We start from the raw sequence: 21,117 nt of genomic DNA on the forward strand, positions 1-21,117 counted from the left end.
AGGCTCCCTACTTGCCTCCAGCCCTTTTTTTTTCTGGCATTCTTTAGGAAGCAATAAATTTTTATCTTCTATGTTTGGGTTGTTAACATTTGGTGTTTCCTGAGAACACATATGGAGAAAATACCGTTCCAAAAGAGCTTGACATTGATCCCTGGCAAAGTCTAGGAGGAAATACTAAACAGATGGTTTGCGAGCACTTAGAAAGGGAACCTGATATCCTTGTGTATGACTAAGAGATATAGACTAGCTGACAGCATCATTAGGTTGATTTGTAACTGGCTGAATGACTTACATACCCAGTGAGTGCAGACTGCTGTCAACCTGCACAGATGCCCTCTGGATGCCAAAGTTATCGATCTCAGTGGCTATTGTAGTTTTGGCATATTTATTACCTAGTCATTCTTCATAAAGCTATTGTAAAATTTTTATTGTATGCAAATACATGCAATAAAAATGTAAGCTATGAAGCACAACAACAAAAGCGAACACTCATGAATCCTTTATTTAACTTCAGATGTAGAACATCATTAATACTCCTGAGATATCTACATGCTTTTCCATAATCTTCTCCAGAAGAAATCTTGCCACACTGACTTTTATTTTTATCATCTTTTTTTTAAAAAGTAGTTTTGTGGCTGGATGCAGTGGCTCACACCTGTAATCCCAGCACTTTGGGAGGCCAAGGTGGACAGATCACTTGAGGTCAGGAGTTCAAGACCAGCCTGGCCAACATGGTGCAACCCTGTCTCTACTCAAAATACAAAAATTAGCCAGGCGTGGTGGCATGTGCCTGTAATCCCAGCTACTCGGGAGGCTGAGGCAGGAGAATGACTAGAGCCTGGGAGGCGGAGGTTGTGGTGAGCTGAGATTGCATCACTGCACTCCAGCCTGGGCGATAGAGCGAGACTCCATGTCAAAAAACAAATAAATAAATAAAAGTACTTTTGTTACTTTAAATAACACTTTATAATTTTAGTTTTGAGCTTTATAAATAAGTGTCATACAGTATACACTGTATCTGTTTTTTTCCTCAATATTGAAAAGATTCATTCACATTGTTATGTATAGCTGTGGCCCATTTGTTTTCAAAAATGCATGCTATTCCACCAAACATTCCTTGTAATATTTATTCTGTATATCAACTTTTTTTTTTTTTTTTTTTTTGAGACAGAGTCTTGCTCTGTCATCCAGGCTGGAGTGCAGTGGTGTGATCTTGATTTATTGCAGCCTTGACCGCCTGGGCTCAAGTGATCCTCCTGCCTCAGATTCCTGAGTAGCGGGGACTACAAGTGCATGCCACCATGCCTGGCTAATTTTGTTTATTTTTTGTAGAGATGAGGTCTCACTATGTTGTTGAGGCTGATCTTGAACTCTTGGGCTCACGTGATCCTCCTGCCTTGGCCTCCCAAAATGCTAGGATTATAGGCATGAGCCACCACACCCAGCCATTTTCATGTATATTTTGATGAACCGAAATTCTTCATTTTAATGTAATTATACTTACCAATCTTTTGTTATAAGGGCCGGGCGCTGTGGCTCATGTCTGTAATCCTAGCCCTTTGGTAGGCCGAGGCGGGCATATCACCTGAGGTCAGGAGTTTGAGATCAACCTGGTCAACATGGTGAAACCCTGTCTCTATTAAAAATACAAAAAATTAGCTGGGCATGGTGATCCACACCTGTAATCCCAGTTACTTGGGAGGCTGAGGCAGGAGAATTGCTTGAACCCAGGAGGCGGAGGTTGCAGTGAGCTGAGATCATGCGACTGCAGTCCAGCTTGGGTGACAGAGACTCCGTCAAAAATCTTTTATTTTGTGATTAGCAAACTTCATGTCTCATTTAGGAAACGCTTCTTCCTCTTCCCCAATCTCTGTCATGAAAATTTTCTCCTATACCTTTTTTTTTAAAGTTTTACATTTTACTTTTCACATTGAAGTCTTTAATCCATCTAAAAACATTATTATAAATGGTGTGAGGTAGGAATATTTTTTCCTATATGGAATATTGATAGTTTCAATATGACTTAATGGCTAAATCCATCCTTTTCACACTGCTCTGCCACGTCAGCCAAGCCACATATCAAGTTTTCATGTGGCTGTTTCCGGACTTCTCTAATCTATTCCAGTTTGGACAATTTGTCTGTTCCTATGTAAATACGACATTATCTTAATTAGAATAGCTTTATAAACCATCTAAACATCTGGTAAGGCAAACCCCTAGCCTTAATATGTATCTTTACTTCTAATATATAGAATATATATATTCTAGAATATATATTCTTTCTATATATATAATATATAATACACACAGACACACATACATGAATCAGCTTGTCAAGTTCATCTAAAAACTCTGACAGGATTTTTTTTTTTTTAAGAGACGGAGTCTTGCTCTCACCCAGGCTGGAGTGCACTGATGCGATCATAGCTCACTATAACTTTAAATTCCTGAGCTCAGGAGATCCTTCCTCCTCAGCCTGCCTAAAGATTTTTTGTAGAGAGAGGGTTTTGTTATATTGCTCAGGCTCAAACTTCTGACCTCAAGCTATCCTCCCACCTCAGCCTCTCAAAGTGCTAGGATTACAAGTATGAGCCACCACACCTGGCCCTGAACTGTTGATCTCTATTGCTCTTTTCAACTGAAGCAGTATAGAGAAGAGTTAAGCATGGGGGCATTGGAGCCACACTGCTTGGATGTGAATCCTTTTCTGTCTCAACTGAAAAACGCTGGGAAAGTTATGATAGACAAGAAAATATGCCTTAGTTTTTTCATCTAGATAAACAAGGATTAAATAAGATAATATGTAGAAACTATTTGGAACAGAAAGTATTTGAACAGTAAGTATTCAATAAAATGTTGCTGTAATTATGATCTAAAAACAAATGTTAGAATATTAAGAGACTGTGGCTTTAGTTCACATATCTTTTCCTCAAGGCTCAGAATTTATTTAAAAACAAAATAAGTTAGCAGCATTATTCCCATGATTTATGGCTCTTCTATGGGGTTAACCTTGGTTGCTAGAATTGGCAGGTTCTCCTCTATCCTAAAATATATGATCAAGATCCAGCATTAGGGATCTGCTCTAGGGTTGTAGGGTTGGCTTATATGTAAAGAGGACATTTAAGGACAAAGAAAGCATCTGGCTTTCCCTATGAGAGGTATATCTCTTCTTATCTCTATTTCTTGAACCAACAGTTCCTAGTTCTCCTTCAAGAGGAAAAGAGGAAAGAGGAACAAAATAGAGACTGAACAGCAAAGAAAGGCTATGAGAACTATGGAAAAAGTTTTATAATATTATGTTACACGAAAACAAAACATTATATACATGAATTATAACTACATAACATAAACATGAGTGAACAACTGAGCAGCAATGTGCAAAAATAAAAGTGCAATGAGATGGTGAAATGAGTAATTTTAAATTAAAAATTAGTCATATTCTTAATAAAATATGAATTGAAATAGAGCTTGAAATTTTCTCAGTAAAAGGCATATATAAGAAGGACTTCTACTACTATTAATATCAGTAGATGACATTTATTTGTTTGTGCCAGGCACTGTTATAAGTGCTTTCTTTCCATGTAAGTTGTATTTAATCATCACAAAAACCCCATAAGGTAGCTATTATTTTACAAATGAGCTTTATAAAATAAGCTATTTTATAAAGCTCTATTTTATAAATGAGAAATTTGTGGAATAAATAGTTAAATTAACTTGTTCAAGATTACATAGTTCTAGAGTAAAATGTAAAAACCCAAAAGGATAGTTAAATAAATGATGATTAATTCATACATTGGAATATTTCATAGCTATGAAAAGGAAGGTATTGGATCTCTATGTGCCAATATGGAAAAATCCTAGATAAATAGCTAAATGTAAAAAAAGCAGAGCAGTTGGTATGGTATAGTCTCATTTTTTGTCAAAGTAAAAAATATCAATAACAATGTTACATGTATATCAGTATATGTGCATGTGTAATGAGGGCAATTCAGTAGAATGTGTCCTACAGTGTTGATGGTAGTTATCTCTGGAGGCTTGAATTTTGGTCATTTTGAACTGTTTCTATTATGCCTCTATAATGTTTACATTTGTATAATGCATAATAAAAAATATTAAAATAGCCAGGCAAAAGCTATTACAAACAGCACTGGACAGGATCTTTCAGCAAAATTTTAAAATAAAGAATAAAATGAAAAAGACCAGGAACAAATTAAAGGAAGTCCCATTTATACAGTTAGAAGAAAATATATAATAGGTTATATGGTTAAAATTTACAGAAAACCTTACCTAATGTGGATGCAATTTAAAGTTAACCTTTCCATATTAGATCCTGTTAAGGAACTTTCTAAAATGTGAGTCTACTTTCTTAATTTCTAAATTCATTATTTTTTGATGATCCTGGATCTTGCAGGGTCTCTAAGTAATTTTTGTGATAATTAGTTCTCACTGTGCAGAACTATACTAAAGTAGGCAGAATTTAGATTGATCAAAGGACATACTCTCATAGTTATTTTATAAATGAATCAGCAATATCAACATTTGCTTTTGACTTAGTTCTCTCTGAAAAGTGGAGTATAGATAATTTGTATTTAGTGGATGATCATTGCTATTGGAGTAAAAGAATTATAACTAGGTTAAGAAGTGTTTGAATCAATTCATGATATTCACAAGTTATTGAGGGAAGCTATGGTTGTTTGGGACATATCCCTAACTATTTTAGCTGATGTCACAGAGGTTGTACCCCAACCACTCACAAATCATTTGTTGTTTTTTTTTTTTAATCATTCATGTGTTTTGTCAAGAAATATTTATTGAGAATCTACTGTGTGCCAGGTGGAGTGATAAGCATTAGTGATAGAAAGATATATAAGACACAGTCTTAGTTCCAGGTAACTGAGAGTTCACTTGAGACCTGGCCATTAAAAACAAATCTCAGAAATATAACAAACCATCCATATACAAAAATTTTCAAAAACATTAATAAAGTATAGCTAACTTTTATGGAACACTTACATGATCTCATTTAATTCCCACAACTACTACATGGGGTAGGAATAACTGAGGCTTAGTGAGGCTAAATACCTTGTCCAAAGTTGCACACCTAGAAAGTCATAGAAACTGCAGTTTAGACTTGGGCAACCTAATTTTGGAGCACCCATCCTTCTGAGAATGAGAGAAGCTGCTGTTGCTAATGTCTTGATAACAACACCAAGATGAATTAAAACACTAAGGGAATAAAATAATTAATTATGAGGAAAGCACAGGCAAACTAGGAAGATTTTGAGCAATGAGTCATATACACTTAACCCACAAAGAGAAATTACAAGCTATTTATGGGAGGATGCATTATTCAGAAGCAAATGGGAAATTACTGGAAGAGTCATCGGCACTGACACAGGTAGAAAGCTGTTTTCCTGCATTTAAAAGCTCTTCTATACAATGCTAGCCACTAACTATTCTAAAGAAAGGCATCAGGCAGCCTTAGTGTACTCTAAGCTCTATGCCATTAGAGACATAACAAGTTCTTTCTGGTGACAGTCACAGAAGGCAGAAAAGAATATAGTCCATGCCTGATCTGTCATTGGCCAAAGAGAGAGAAAAAGAGCTTCTCTCTCACAGATTCATTTTGAGAACCCAATGAGAAGGGCTCTGACTGGTGGCCTAGGGAACTATGATTGCCTCAACCTGCGTCATGACCCATTCTGTGACCAGGAAGGTGGAGGTGTTACCGGAGAAAGGGGATATGGAGGATGCCAGGCTGACCAAGAATAGCCTCCATGGGTATCAAAGTCATTGATTCACTCAACAAATATGTACTGATAATGCAGGATATACACCAGGACACAGAAATGAGTAAGACAAGTTCTAATGCCAAGATGCTTACAGTTTAATGTAGAGGGAAAAGATATCAAGTAGTTTACAATTTAGGCGAGAAGACACAATTATTGCACAAATAAAGCAATGGTGAACGATTCTACATGCTATATAATTAAGTGGTAAATTGCATGGTAGAGAACACAAGTGATGTGGTTGTTCTAAGAAGTGATGTAGTTGTTCTAAGAAGAGGAAAATCAATACAGTAGTAATGAACTTGAATTTGGATTTAAGGAATGAGTAGGGTTTGTCTGGAAGAGAACAGAGGAAGGAATTCAGAGGGAAGAAGAGGGAATTCAGAGGAAAAGACTGCTATGAGTACAGGGATGGAGATAGAAAGGTCAGTGAAGAGACAGGAGTGGACACAGTGAGAGCTCATGAATCACACGGCTAAGGCTGGTTGCCTTCCCTCCCCTGCCAGAACAATGTCAGTGGCTGCATGATGGTGGAAGAATCTACATGTGTCAGAATCTGACAGGAACCACACCCTTAGTTACCAACCCTCCCTCCTACCTAATTAGAGGGAGATGAGATAGGAGGGGGAGGAAGAGTGAAGTCATCCGCATGGGACCAGAAAGAGATCGACGGTATCAGAACAGTGGCCACTTCCATGTGTGCACAACCATGGAAAAGGCCAGTACAGCCCAAAAGGACTGAAGGAAGGTGAACTGTAACTTTAGTGTTGGATGAATTAAAACTGGTCCAAAAACCTTTGAACTCCATAATTTAGAGATCTCTACTTGACTTCGTGACTAAAATATTTTCATACATTTCCACTGCCTTAGAATGAAATACAATGTTTTAGCATGGCAGAGATGGTCATTTTCATCTAATCCTTGCCTACCTTTAACCCTCACTCCCACCTCTGCCTGACAGGCTCTGGTGTAGGGAATCATGGGCATTTCTCATGGGCACATCTTGCTTTTCATATCTCTGGGTCTCTTTTTTGAGTGGCCCTTTTCCTCTTTCTCTGCTTAGCCAATTCCTACTTGTCTTCCAAGACAGTGGTCCCCAGACTTTTTGACATGATAGGCTGGTTTCATGGAAGACAATTTTTCCACAGATGGGTGGGTGGAATGGTTTTGGGATGAAACTGTTCCACCTCTGATCATCAGGGATTAATCAGATTATCATATAAGAAGCACACAATCTAGATCCCTCACGTGCACAGTTCACAATAGGATTTGCTCTCCTATAAGAATCTAATGTCACAGCTGATCTGACAGGAGGTGGAGCTCAGGCAGTAATGCTCACTTGCCACCACCCTTCCCTCCCCTCCTGTTGTGTGACCCAGTTCCTAACGGGCCACAGATGGTACCAGTTCATGGCCTGGGTGTTGGAGACCCCTGCTCTAAGACACAGTTTGAATATTTCTTCTTCCAGGAAGTGTAGGATTGTGGGTAACTTAGATTTACTTATTTGTGCTTATTTGCAGTTTTAATTTGTAATAAACATGAATATTTTTTAGTACATAAATATCAAGGAAAATGTCATTAAGGTAAACAGAGTGACTGGAACAAGGGGAAAGACCACTATGTAGGACCACTCCACACTTTCTCTCCAAAGAAATCCTAGAAGGTAATTCAAAAATAAAAGTCTGGCCAGGTGTGGTGGCTCACGCCTGTAATCCCAGCACTTTGGGAGGCCAAGGTGGGTGGATCGATCACCTGAGGTCAGTTCGAGACCAGCCTGGCCAACATGGTGAAAGAAAGTCAAAACTAGACTTTTTTTTCCCCCATGGGGTTAGCAAAGATAAAAAAAACAAACAAGGATAATTCCTAGCAGGAAAGTCTTATTTACTATTGGTGGAAGTGTGAATTGGTATGATCTTTTTGGAGAGTTTTTTTGGCAATAACTGTCAAAAATGCATATATTGTTTTACCTCCTAGTAACTTTATTTCTAGAAATTCATTCCACAGAAAACATCCTCACAAATGCACAGTTATACACATAAACAGGAAAGGCTACATAATTTGTGGGCTCAGAGCAAAATGAAAATGCAGAGCCCTTTGTTCAAAAAGCAGGAAAAAAGTGCCATCAACAATACTAAAATATAAAACTTTTTCCTTTTCCTTTTTCTGATGATCTCTTTCTTAAGACATCATGGTGTGTGTGTATGTGTGTGTGCGTGTTGTTTTTTAATTGTGGTAAGAACACCATGCATGAAATCTACCCTTTTAACACATTTTTACATGTACAGTAGTACAGTATTGTTAATTCTAGGTATAATGTTGTATAGCAGATATCTAGAACTTATTCATCCTTTTCATCATGACATGGTTTTTAAAAGTTTGCTGCCGGGTATGGTGGCTCACGCCTGCAATCCCAGCACTTTGGGAGGCCGAGGCGGGCGGATCATGAGGTCAGGAGATCGAGACCATCCTGCCTAACACAGTGAAACCTTACTAAAAACACACAAAAAATTAGCCGGGCCTGATGGCAGGCGCCTGTAATCCCAGCTACTCGGGAGGCTGAGGCAGGAGAATGGTGTAAACTCAGGAGGCAGAGCTTGCAGTGAGCCGAGATAATGCCACTGCACTCCAGCCTGGGTGACAGAGTGAGACTCCACTTAAAAAAAAAAAAAAAAAACAAATTTGCTATTAATGTCACACTTCCTCAGCTGGCACCAGATACTTTCCAAGCAAGTGCAGACCCTCACAAGTGTCTGGGCAACTCAACACAAAAGGAAAGTGTGCTGGACCTTGACCCAGGTGTCCAGGCCTCTGCCCAGCAGGGGGAGCAGAGGCCAGCAGTGGTCACTGGATGGCTGGTAAGTTGGCAACTGAGTGAGGTGTCCACTATGGAGTGGTGGGAAGGAAGCAGGAGGCAGGGCATGTGTGAGCCAAGGCTCAGAGCTCCTGGTGTATGCTCCATGGTTCCATCAAACTGCACAAATTCAAACATAAAATTATTAAGAATTTTAAGACAGAAGCCACAGGACATTAAATCTCAAGCATGGGGGTCTTTCTGTACTTAGGAGCCTATGTGCCTCCCCTGGTCATTAGCCCATGAAGCCAGCCCTGCATATGAGTCTGTTCATACAGCACTATTTATAATAGCAAAATGTAATAAACCAATTGTTTACATTAGTGATTAAACAAATAAATTATGGTAAAATGACACAATAAAAAACCAGGTAGCCATTAAAAAAATGAGTCTGATCTATAAACACTGACACAGCTGTCCAACACACATGAACAAAGAAGGTTTCAGTAAATTGTATATGTGCATGTATGTATCTATAAAATATTAAGGGTGTTAATTAAAATATTGTGTGTGTGTGTGTGTGTGTGTGTGTGTGTATATAAAAGAATGTTAGAAGGGCTAGCCCAATCCCCTCAAAGTGATTAGGGGAGAAAGGAATTTTTACTTTTTATACCCATAAAATTTTAGTTTTCATTATTAGGATATATTGTTTCTGAAATAAAATGATTATTAAAAAATTCAACTCCAACATCTAGAAACATCTGTCTGAACCTCAATGAAATCTACTGGCTTCATTTACCATTTAACAACACAAAAAGACCATGGAAAATAATCTTTCTGACTTGTAAAAGACTGCTCATTAAAATTCTTACCATTCTTTTCACTTTGTTAAAAAAATTCTTACCATCATTGCTGGGATCCTCAACAGGAGACACTGAGTCCACATGCTCTAGGATTCCCTTTGTGACCTCAACGACCTGAAGCCTCCTGACTCTGGCTAGGTCTGTATCTTTCAACCCTTCCTCCAATTGTTTGACCACCTCTTTTCCAGGCTGAGAAGTCAGAATAGTAATCTGAAAATAAATCCAAGAATCAATGTGTCTATTCTCCCTGATGTACTGAGTGAGGAACATAACAGTTCCTACCTAGAGGATAAATACAGCATAAGTCTGTGGTGGTGGCTATTGTGTTTAATGCAAAAAGGATTTGGTTGTAACTTAAAATCAAATTTTATCTGACAGATTCTTGTGGGACAGGTTATCACAAGACCTTTCCAATCAGGCTGAGCTGACCCCAGAAAGTGACTGGTGAAACCATATTTGTGTTTTAGCCTTTTAAGACTGCTTGAGCCACTAGGTGCCTCTCATGGCTCAAAACACTTAGATTTTACAAGGTGATGAAATAAGATTCTTAAATTTTACTCACTAAATGTATACCAAATATTAGAGAGCCTATATGCTCCTTTCTCTTAGTGATGCTTCCATCTCACATTCTCAGACTGATTTATCTCCTTGCTGGATCCACTCAAGCTATTTCTTTTGCTCTTTTGACTCTAAAATGTACTTATCCTTGACCAATATATCTCACTTGAAGGAATATTCAGGTGTCTGTATACAATTTGAATGTTTTATTCTATCTGAATGAACACAGTATATATATACAGTCCCACTCTGTTGCCCAGGTTGGAGTGCAATGGCGCCATCTTGGCTCACTGCAACCTCCGCCTTCCGGGGTCAAGTGATTCTCCTGCCTCAGCCTCCAGGGTAGCTGAGATTACAGGCATGTGCCACCACACCCGGGTAATTTTTTATTTATTTTTAGTAGAGACAGGGTTTCACCATGTTGGTCAGGCTGGTCTCAAACTCCTGACCTCGTGATCCGCCCGCCTTGGCCTCCCAAAGTACTGGGATTATAGGCGTGAGCCACCATGACTGGCCACTCTATATTATTATTAGCAGTTTCCTCTTGAACTTTTAAACTCTGAAAGGTAATCATTAAATGTATGCAATTCTCATTTGTAGTTAGACGTTTTTGATCCATGAAGAGGGATGTAGATTAAAGCACTGTTACTATTATTTTAAAAGACTTTATTTTTTTGAGAAGTTTTAGGTACACAGCAAAACTAAAAGGAAGGTACAGAGATAGCCCATATACCCCTTGTCCCACATATACATGGCTTCCCTCATTATCAGTATCTTCCACCAAAGTCGTTGCAATTGCTGAACCTATACTGACACATCGTAATTACCCAAAGTCCACAGATTACATTAGGGTTGACTCTTGGTGTAGTACATTCTATGAGTCTAGACAAATGCATAATGACATGTACCCATCAGTATAATAAATATCATATTGAGCCTTTTCACCACCCTAAGAATCCTCTCTGCTCTGTCTATTCATCCCTTCTTCTCCTCAACCCCTGGCAACATTGATCTTTTTACTATTGCCATAGTTTTGCCTTTTCCAGAATGTCATATAGTTGGGGATATATATGCAGCCTTTTCAGACTGGCTTCTTTCACTTAGTAATATGCATTTAAGGTCCCTTCATATCTTTTTGTGGCTTGATAGCTCATTTATTTTTAGTGCTGAATAATATTCCATTGTCTGGATGAATCATAATTTATCCATTCATCTACTGAAGGATATCTTGGTTGCTTCCAAGTTTTGGCAATTACGCATAAAGCTGCCATAAATACCCATATGCGGGTTTTTGTGTGGACAGGTTTTCAACTCCTTTGGGTAAATGCCAAGAAGCATGATTTCTGGATTATATGGTAAATATATGTTTAGTTTTGTAAGAAACCATCAAACTGTCTTTCAAAGTGGCTGTGCCATTCTACATTCCTATCAGCAATGAATGAGAGTTCCTGTTGCTCCACATCCTCACCAGCATTTGGTGTTGTCAGTGTTCTGGAATTTAGCCATTTTAATAGGTATGTGGTGGTATTTCATTGTTGTTTTAATTTGCATTTCCCTGATGACACATGATGTGGAGCATCTTTTCATGTTTGTTTACCATTTGTGTACTTTCTTTGGTGAGGTGTCTGATAAGGTCTTTGGTCCATTTTTAAAAATTTTATTTTGTTTTTAATTGACACATAATAATTGTATACATTTACGGGTACAGTGTGATGTTTTGACACATGTATACATTGTATAATGATCAAATCAGGATAATTAGTATATCTATCACTTCAAACACTTCTCATTCATTTGTGATGAGAACATTCAAAATCCTCTCTGCTAACTATTTTGAAATACACATTATTGTTAACTATAGTCATGCTATTGTACAACAGAACACCAGAACTTATTCCTCCTATCTAATTGTAACTTTGCACCATTGGCCAACCTCTCCTCATCCACCCTTTCCACCCTTTCTCCCTACTCTCCTCAGCCTCTGATAACCGCTATTCAACTCTCTACTTCTATGAGATCAATGTTTTTAGATTCCACAAATGAGTGAGATTATGCAGTACTTGTCCTTCTGTGCCTGGCTTATTTGACTTAATATAATGTTCTCTAGACTCATCCATGTTGTCACAAACAACAGGCTTTTATTCTTTTTTATGAAGGAATGGTATTCCATTGTGTATAAATACTACATTTTAAAAATCCATTTATCTATTGACAGACACTCAGGTTGATTCCATATCTTGGCTATTGTGCACAGTGCTGCAATAAAACTAGGAGTGAAGATATCTCTCCAACACACTGATTTCATTTCCTTTGGATATATACCCAGTAGTAGGATTGTTGGATTATATGGTAGTTCTGTTTTTAATTTTTTGAGGAATCTTCATATTGTTCTCCATAGTGGCTGTACTAATTTGCATTCTTACCAACAATGTAAGGAGGGTCCCCCTTCTCCACCTCCTCACCAATATTTGTTATTTTTAAAATCTTTTTCATAGTAGCCATTATAACTGGGGTGAAGTAATATTTTATTGTGGGTTTGATTTGCATTTCTCTGATTAGTGATGTTGAGCATTTTTTCACCTACCTGTGGCCATTTGTATGTCTTCTTTTGAGAAGTGTTTATTCAGCTCTTTCAAATTATTAATTTTTTCCCTATTGAGTTGTTTGAGTTCCTTATATATTCTGGATATGAATCCCTTGTCAGATGCATAGTTTACAAATATTTTCTTCCATTCTGTAGGCTCTCACTTCACTCTATTTTTTTTTTTTTTTTTGAGACAGGGTCTCACTCTGTTGCCCAGGTTGGAGTGCAGTGGTGCGATCATGGCTCACTGCAGCCTTGACCTCCTAGGCTCAATTGATCCTCCTGCCTCAGCCTCCCATGTAGCTGAGACCACAGATGCATGCCACCATGTCCGGCTAATTTTTGTATTTTTTTTTGTAGAGATGGGGGTCTCACCATGTTGACCAGGCTGGTCTGGAACACCTAGACTCAAGTGATCCTGCTGCCTTGACCTTTCAAAGTGCTGGAATTACAGGTGTGAGCCACTGCACCTGGCCCACTTCATTTTTTTGATTGTTTCCTTTGGTGTGTAAAAGCTTTTTGGTTTGATAAAATTCCATTTGTCTATCTTTGCTTTTGTTGCCTGTGCTTTTGAGGTCTTATTAAAAAAAAAAAAATACTTGCCCAGACCAATGTCATGAATTGTTTCCCTTATTTTAAGTCAGGGTCTTGCTCTGTTGCCCAGGCTGGAATGCAGTGGTATGATCATAGCTCTCTGTAATCTTGAACTCCTGGGCTCAAGGGATCCTCTTGCCTTAGCCTCCTGGGTAGTTGGAACTACAGGCATACACCACCACTCTAAGCTAGTTTTTCCAAAAAGTTTTTTTTTTGTAGTGGCAGGGTCTCACTATGTTGTCCAGGCTAGTCTTGAACTCCTGACCTCAAGTGATCCTCTTATTTCAGCTCCCAAAGTCTTGGGATTACAGGCGTGATCTACTGCACCTGGTACTTGTTCCAGATTTTTAGAGGAAAAGCTTTCACCTTTTCCTCATTCAGTATGAGTTAGCTGTGGGTTTGTCATATATGGTCTTCATTGTGTTGAGGTACACTCTTTCTGTACCTATTTTGTTGAGAGTTTTTATCATGAAGTGATGTTGAATTTTATTGAATGCTTTTTCTGCATCCATGAAGATGATCATATGGTTTATGTCTTTCATTCTGTTAATGTGATGTGTCATGTTTATCGATTTGCATATGGTGAACCATCCTTGCATCCCTGGGACAAATCCCTCTTGATTATGCTAAATGATCTTTTTGATGTGCTATTGGATTTGGTTTGCAAATATTTTAAGGGTTTTTGCATCTATGTTCATCAGAGATATTGGCCTATTCTTTTTTTTTTTTTTTTTTTTTGTGAGATGGAGTCTCGCTCTGTTGCCCAGGCTGGAGTGCAGTGGCCGGATCTCAGCTCACCGCAAGCTCCGCCTCCCAGGTTTACGCCATTCTCCTGCCTCAGCCTCCCTCCTAGCTGGGACTACAGGCACCCGCCACCTCACCCGGCTAGTTTTTGTATTTTTTTTTTTTAGTAGAGATGGGGTTTCACCGTGTTAGCCAGGATGGTCTCGATCTCCTGACCTTGTGATCCGCCCGTCTCGGCCTCCCAAAGTGCTGGGATTACAAGCTTCAGCCACCGCGCCTGGCCGGCCTATAGTTTTCTTTATTTTTTATTTTTTTATTTTTTTATTTTTTATTTTTTTTTTTTTTTGAGACGGAGTCTCGCTCTGTCGCCCAGGCTGGAGTGCTGTGGCCGGATCTCGGCTCACTGCAAGCTCCGCCTCCCGGGTTCACGCCATTCTCCTGCCTCAGCCTCCCGAGCAGCTGGGACTACAGGCGCCCACCACCTCGCCCGGCTAGTTTTTTGTATTTTTTAGTAGAGACGGGGTTTTCACCGTGTTAGCCAGGATGGTCTCGATCTCCTGACCTCGTGATCCACCCGACTCGGCCTCCCAAAGCGCTGGGATTACAGGCTTGAGCCACCGCGCCCGGCCTAGTTTTCTTTTTTATTGTGCCCTTGTCTGGTTTTGGTATCAGGGTAATGCAGGCCTTGTAGAATGAGTCTGGAAGAGTTCTCTCCACTTCAAGTTTGTAGAGTAGTTGAGAAAAAATGTTCTTCTTTAAATGTTTGGTAGAATTCAGCAGTGAATCTATGAGGTCTGGGGCTTTTCTTCAATGGAAAACTTTTTATTACTGATTCAATCTCATTACTCGCTGTTGGTCTGTTTAGGCTTTCTATTTTTTCATGATTCAGTCTTAGCAGATTGTATATATACAGGAATTTATCCATTTCTTTTAAGTTTTCCAATTTGTTGGCATATAGCTCTTCATAATAGTTTATAATAATCCTTTGTATTTTGTGATATCAGTTGTAATGTCTCCTTTTTAATCTCTGATTTATTTGAAATCATCGCTCTTGTTTTCTTAGTCTAGCTAAAACTTTGTGATTTTATCCTTTCAAAAAAGCAGTTCTTTTTAGTTCAAGACCAGCCTGACCAACATGGAGAAACCCCATCTCTACTAAAAATACAAAATTAGCCAGATGTGGTGGCACATGCCTGTAATCCCAGCTATTAGGGAGGCTGAGGCAGGAGAATTGCTTGAACCCGGGAGGTGAAGGGTGCGGTGAGCCGAGATGGCGCCATTGCACTCCAGCCTGGGCAACAAGAGCGAAACTTCATCTCAAAACAAACAAACAGAACAAAAAAAAAACAGACAAAAAACTAGTTCTTTTTTAATTGAACTTTTATATGTGTGTGTGTGTGTGTGTGTGTTTGTTTTTGTTTTTGTTTTTTAAAGAGACAAGGTCTTGCTCTGTCACCCCAGTGGTATAATCATAGCTCACTGCAGCCTCAAACTCCTGGGCTCAAGCAATCTTCCCACCTCGGCCTCCCAGGTAGCTAGTACTAGAGGTGTAGGTGTGTGCACCATACCTGGGTAATTTAAAAGTTTTTTTTGTAGAGATGGGATCTCACTATGTTGCCCAGGCCTGTCTCCAACTCCTGGCCTCAAGCGATCCTCCTGCCTTAGCCTCCCAAAGCGTTGTACTATTTTTTTTAGCCTCTATTTCTTTTATTTTTATTCTGATCATTACTATTTTTCTCCTTCTATTAATTTTGGGTTTAGTTTATTCTTGCTCTTCTAGTTCCTTGAGGTGCAATGTTAGGTTGTTTATTTGAGATCTTTCTTCTTTTTTGATGTAGGCATTTATTGCTATAAACTTCCCTCTTTTGCTGTGTCTCATAGGTTTTGGTATATTGTGTATCCATTTTCATTTGACTCAAGAAGATTTTAAACTTCATTTTTAATTTCTCCATTGACCCATTGATTGTTCAGGAGCATGTGGTTTAATAGTGTTCTCTGAGCTTCCTGGATCTGTGGTTTGGTATCCGACTTTAAGAAATTCTCAGTCATTATTGTTCAAATGTTTCTTCTGTTTCTTTCTTTGTTTTCCTTCTGGTATTCCTGTTACATGTAAGTCATACCTTTTGTAGTTGCCCCACAGTTCCTGAATATTCTGTTCTGTTTTTTTTTTTTTCCAGTCTTTTTTCTCTTTGCTTTTTCAGATTTGAAAGTTTCTATTGATACATCCTCAAGCTCAAAGATTCTTTCTTCAGCCATAAGTCTACGAATAAGTTCATCAAAGACATTCTTCACATCTATTACAATGTTTTTGATCTCTAGCACCTTTTTTGATTCTTTCTTAGGATTTCCATCTGTTTACATTGCCCATATGTTCTTTCATTCTGTCTACTTTATCCATTAGAGCCTTAGCATATTAATCATAGTTGCTTTAAATTCTGCGGTCTGAGAATTCCAGTGTCTCTGCCATGTCTAGTTCTGATGCTTGCTCTGTCTCTTTAAACTGTGTTTTTTGTCTTTTAGTATGCTTTTTATAGTTGTACATGATGTTCCAGTCTAAAGGAGCTGCTATAAGCAGGCCTTTAGTAATGTGTGGTAAGGGATAGAGGGAGGGGAAGTATGATTAGGTCTCAGTCTTTTAGTGAACCTATGCCTCTGGACTGTGAACTTTACAAGTGTCCCTCAGTTTTTTCTCTCCCTACTTAGGTGGGACAGGATGGGTAGAGTGGGCTGAAGGTGAGTATTTCCTTTCTGCTACATTGAAGGACACAGCTGGGTGTAGTTTGGTATTTCCCTTCTTCCAGGTCATTTAGACTCTGATAAAATCCCAGGAGGTTAGGGGTTAGGTTCTGTTTAACTAGTTTCTCCTGAGTAACTACCTGTTAGGGTAGTTTCTTTATACCTGTTAAGAACAGAGTGCTCTGGTATATTTCAAAATGGTTCATTTTTCCCTCTCCCTGTCAGAGGCATGAGGGAATTTTCTCCTGATGTTCACTATGAGAACTTGGTTGAGCTCCTGGAGGTAAAACTCACAAAAGCGTGGAGTGGTAGGATCATAGTTCAGTGCAACTTTGAACTCCTGGGCTCAAGCCATCTTCCTGCCCCAGCCTCTCAAGTAGCTAGGACTATAGGTGCACACCACCAAGTCTGGCTAATCTTTATTTTTTGTGGAGATGGAGTCTTGCTAAGTTGTCCAGGCTGCTCTTGAACTTCTGGCCTCAAGGTGATCTTCCTGCCTTGGCCTCTCAAAGTGCTGGGATTACAGGTGTGAGCCACAATGCTCATCCTCTCCTAGAATTTGAGACTTGTCCACACCTAGCCTGTAGCAATGTCAATGAGTTTCCTATTCTAGCACTGGCTCCTGTGGAGGTTTCTATTCCAGTATGTTGTGATTCTCTATATTTGTCTGGTTGTCTCTCCCATTTTGGAGGCAAGTTTGCCCTGTGACCTCACTTCTCAGGGATCTAAAAAAATATTGTGGATTTTTTAGTTTGTTAAGCTTTTTACTAGTTGTTAGAATGGAGTGGCAACTTCCAAGCTCCTTACATGAAGAATTGGAAACCAGCAATCCCACACGATTATTTTTTGTCCTGTCTATTTGATCCCTGAGGTTACAAGAGATCAAAACTGTCTTAACTCGCACTTGCTCATGTGCCCAATGGAGTATCCAGCCACGCCCTTATTTATATTTTTAAGATTGGCTCAGTCTGGCACTCTTGCATTTGCACACTGGCTAATCCCGAGAAAATTTACTCAACTTGATGCCAAGATTTGATTAAAAACAACTGTAAATTCCTAAAAGTACCAAGGTAAACATAAATACAGCTACCAATGTAGGCAGTTTAACATTTGCTTTACAATTTCCGAAAACCCAGAGGCAGATGGCATATTCAGATTTTATTTTGATTTCAGTTTTTCCTTATAATTCACTTCAGTCTATGTTTTTAGAGCTCTTCTCTATAACTATCTCTACATTAAGAACTGTACAGGTTATAGGAAGAAGAGAAACATGTCCTCTGCCTGTAGTGAGCTGAAAATCTAGCTTTGAATATTACATCCAGAGTGAATCAAAGAGAGAACAACGTAAGGATGATAAACAATGACCTATATGGACTGAAATCAGAACACAGCTTGGAGTCAGTCCTAAAGGCCAGCATCACTTACCTCCAGGGAGGTATAGGTCAGAGCTGCCCTTGTGGTCACATGTGTGCTGTATTGTTTGAATTGCTGGAGCCCATCTTCTACTGCCAGCCGCAGAGAAGCGCCTTGTGATCTGAAACAGCCTTCTCTCTGTAACATGCGGAGCTCTGAAATGCAGGTCTGCAACCTAGGAAAGTTCCCTTTCACTTGCTGCAGAGAAAAATGAATCAGACACAAGTCTTTAGGGACCAGGTTTCAGATTAATTGGCAGTCTAAATTTATTATAAATAACTAAATTTATTATAAATAATTCCTCAGCAGTTCCTTCCCTTCCTGAAAATTTGTTTATTTGACCAACATCTACTGAATGCCTACTGTGTTCTAGGTACTGCACCAAAATCTTCCCTACACCAGAGGAAGGAAAATTTGCAGCCATAAAGGTTTTGATTATGTAGAGTTACCAGAAACATGAAAGGAAGTGTTTTAACTCATTCACTCACACAAAGGGAAATCCAGTTGTGTGACTGCTTAGTTTTACTTTGGGGTGACCTGCAAACTGCAGGCCAGACAGTGTTTACCATAGACTTTATCTTTATTTCTTAGTCAGTCTAGGCACCAAAAGCTTCTCTATTTAAAAATGATGTTTTCCCAGAAGTGAGAATTTTGATATGGTTGATCACTTCAGAATTCATACGTCCTATCTGATACACTCTTTAGGATAACTTCAGTAAAGAAGAGATACTTGGGTTAGTCTGCAGTCAGCTTAAGGAGCCAACATGTTAACCTAGACAAGCAACCTTTTGGTTCTCCTCATCTACCTTTATAAGAACTTGCTCTTACGAGTCAACTAATTTAATCTGATACTAGATCAATGTTACTTCTCCTAAGGATATATGCATTTTGATAAATGTGGACTGAAGATTTGTGACATCATTTGAAGGGATTCCATGCATCAATGGTAGGTGGAGGGTGAGGAAGAATTACATTTTGGGACGCGGACAGCTTCCTGACCAAAGAGCAGAACTGAGTAATATCTGCAATGCACATAAAATCCATGAGCATGAGCTGTAAACCTGCCAGAATACAAAGATGGCTTAAGTCACCCCCTTCCTGGGCTTAGCTCCACAGTTGCTTACATTCTTCTCTCCCCAAGTCTTTGGGGGTGAAAACACAAGAAATTGGATATAATTCTTTTTTTTTTTTTTTTTTTTTGAGGCGGAGTCTCGCTCTGTCTCCCGGACTGGAGTGCAGTGGCCGGATCTCAGCTCACTGCAAGCTCCGCCTCCCGGGTTTACGCCATTCTCCTGCCTCAGCCTCCCGAGTAGCTGGGACTACAGGCGCCCGCCACCTCGCCCAGCTAGTTTTTGTATTTTTAGTAGAGACGGGGTTTCACCGTGTTAGCCAGGATGGTCTCGATCTCCTGACCTCGTGATCCACCCGTCTCGGCCTCCCAAAGTGCTGGGATTACAGGCTTGAGCCACCGCGCCCGGCCGAAATTGGATATAATTCTTGCACAAAGAAAACTTGTAATGTAGATAGGAAAATAAGAAAACTGAGAAAGAAATGAGAAGAAATCACACCACAGGTGTAGCCTAGTAGGCTTTAAGCACTTCTTCTCATGTACCCCATAAAAGAATCTGAAAAACAATGTACCCCCTTATACATTTTTAAGTGAACATCTATATTTTAAAATTCCAACTTTATAAGTGGTTGCTAAGGATGTAACTTCCAGCATATTTTAAATATCAACATTTAAAAATAAAAATATAATATAACTCTTCAAAACAGATTCCAATTGAATCTAAATGCCATGGTGATTTGATACTTACCATTATTCAATGTTAAAAGTACATGAACAAGCTCTTTTTTTCCCCCAAGAGATAGAAATTTAGATTGTTCCTTTTTCTCCTTGAACCCATATTTCCATTTCACTTTCCCTGAGAGTTTTATCATAATGTAAAAGAAATTTTATGCTTGGCAACCTTTTATTGATTATCCCATCATACTTCTCTGCATCAAAAATAGCTATATTTTGCAAGAATTCTAAATTTCCTATGAGCATAAGCTCTAAGGGGCACTCTAGATTGAGTTATTATTAGAATTATCATTCATATACAGTTTATTAAAACAACATGTATATACCAATTTCAAGAAATAATTATTGGCATTAAACATAGCTTTAATTGGAAATGTTCCTCTTGATAATTGGAAATGTTCCTCTTAATGGCATAGACAGGCTGGGCTCTTCTTTCAATTAGCTCAGGTTTGTGTGAATAAATAAAATAATTACTGCTCAAATGATACAACATTCAGTATCAATTTTTATTCCTATTTTATTTATTTGGTGGCCAAAATGTGTTGAGCTTATTGCATCACTGTAAACAGAGAAAAATCTTGTTTTCTCTTGACCAGATACCCAAAAGGCTATAAAAGAAATGTAACTTAACTCCAATTTGAGAATATGTACTAAAAATTTTAAGCCTCACCTTGGTATTTTTAAAAGACTAAATGTGATACCCTATAAGGCATTTCCATGTCATAAATTCATTCTATTACATTTTATATATAAAAATGCTGCACATTGTTCTAATTATGTGTCTGCAGTTGTACTGCAACTATAGGACAGTTACAGAATGATTCACAACGGCTGGAATCTAAGCCTTACTTCTCAGTGATCAGGACAGTCCAGCCTGGTGATGCCATATAGGGTGTCATTATTAGATGACACCTAGAACCAGCCACAACTTCAGACTGAGCTTGTCTGTGTCTACAATTGTGATGACATATTACTACGGATTTAACAATAAAAATTCCAAACTAACGCAGGAACAGAAAACCAAATACTGCATGTTCTGACTTATAAGTGGGAGTTAAATGATGAGAACACATGGACACATAAAAAGGGACAACACACACTGGGGCCTGTCAGAGGGTGGAGTGTGGGAGGAGGGAGAGGACCAGGAAAAATAACTAATGGGTAGTAGGCTTAATACCTGGGTGATGAGATAATCTGTACAACAAACTCCCATGACACAAGTTAACCTGTGTACCTGCACA

At 38.8% G+C, this 21,117-nt stretch overlaps 1 protein-coding gene across 1 annotated transcript in view; it reads right to left on the bottom strand.

Moving 5' to 3' along the window:
* M1AP (meiosis 1 associated protein) overlaps positions 1 to 21,117 on the bottom strand; it is a 90,055-nt gene that overhangs the window by 40,706 nt on the left and 28,232 nt on the right. The window contains exons 2-3 of the mRNA XM_033175235.1: positions 18,085 to 18,270; positions 9,485 to 9,653 (exon numbers count right to left, since the gene is read on the bottom strand). Of these exons, the coding sequence (XP_033031126.1) occupies positions 9,485 to 9,653; positions 18,085 to 18,270 (355 nt within the window). The remainder of the gene's footprint in view (positions 1 to 9,484; positions 9,654 to 18,084; positions 18,271 to 21,117) is intronic.

Source organism: Trachypithecus francoisi, unplaced genomic scaffold, assembly GCF_009764315.1.
Source record: "Trachypithecus francoisi isolate TF-2019V2 unplaced genomic scaffold, Tfra_2.0 Lachesis_group17, whole genome shotgun sequence".
NCBI classification, from domain to species: Eukaryota; Metazoa; Chordata; class Mammalia; order Primates; family Cercopithecidae; genus Trachypithecus; species Trachypithecus francoisi.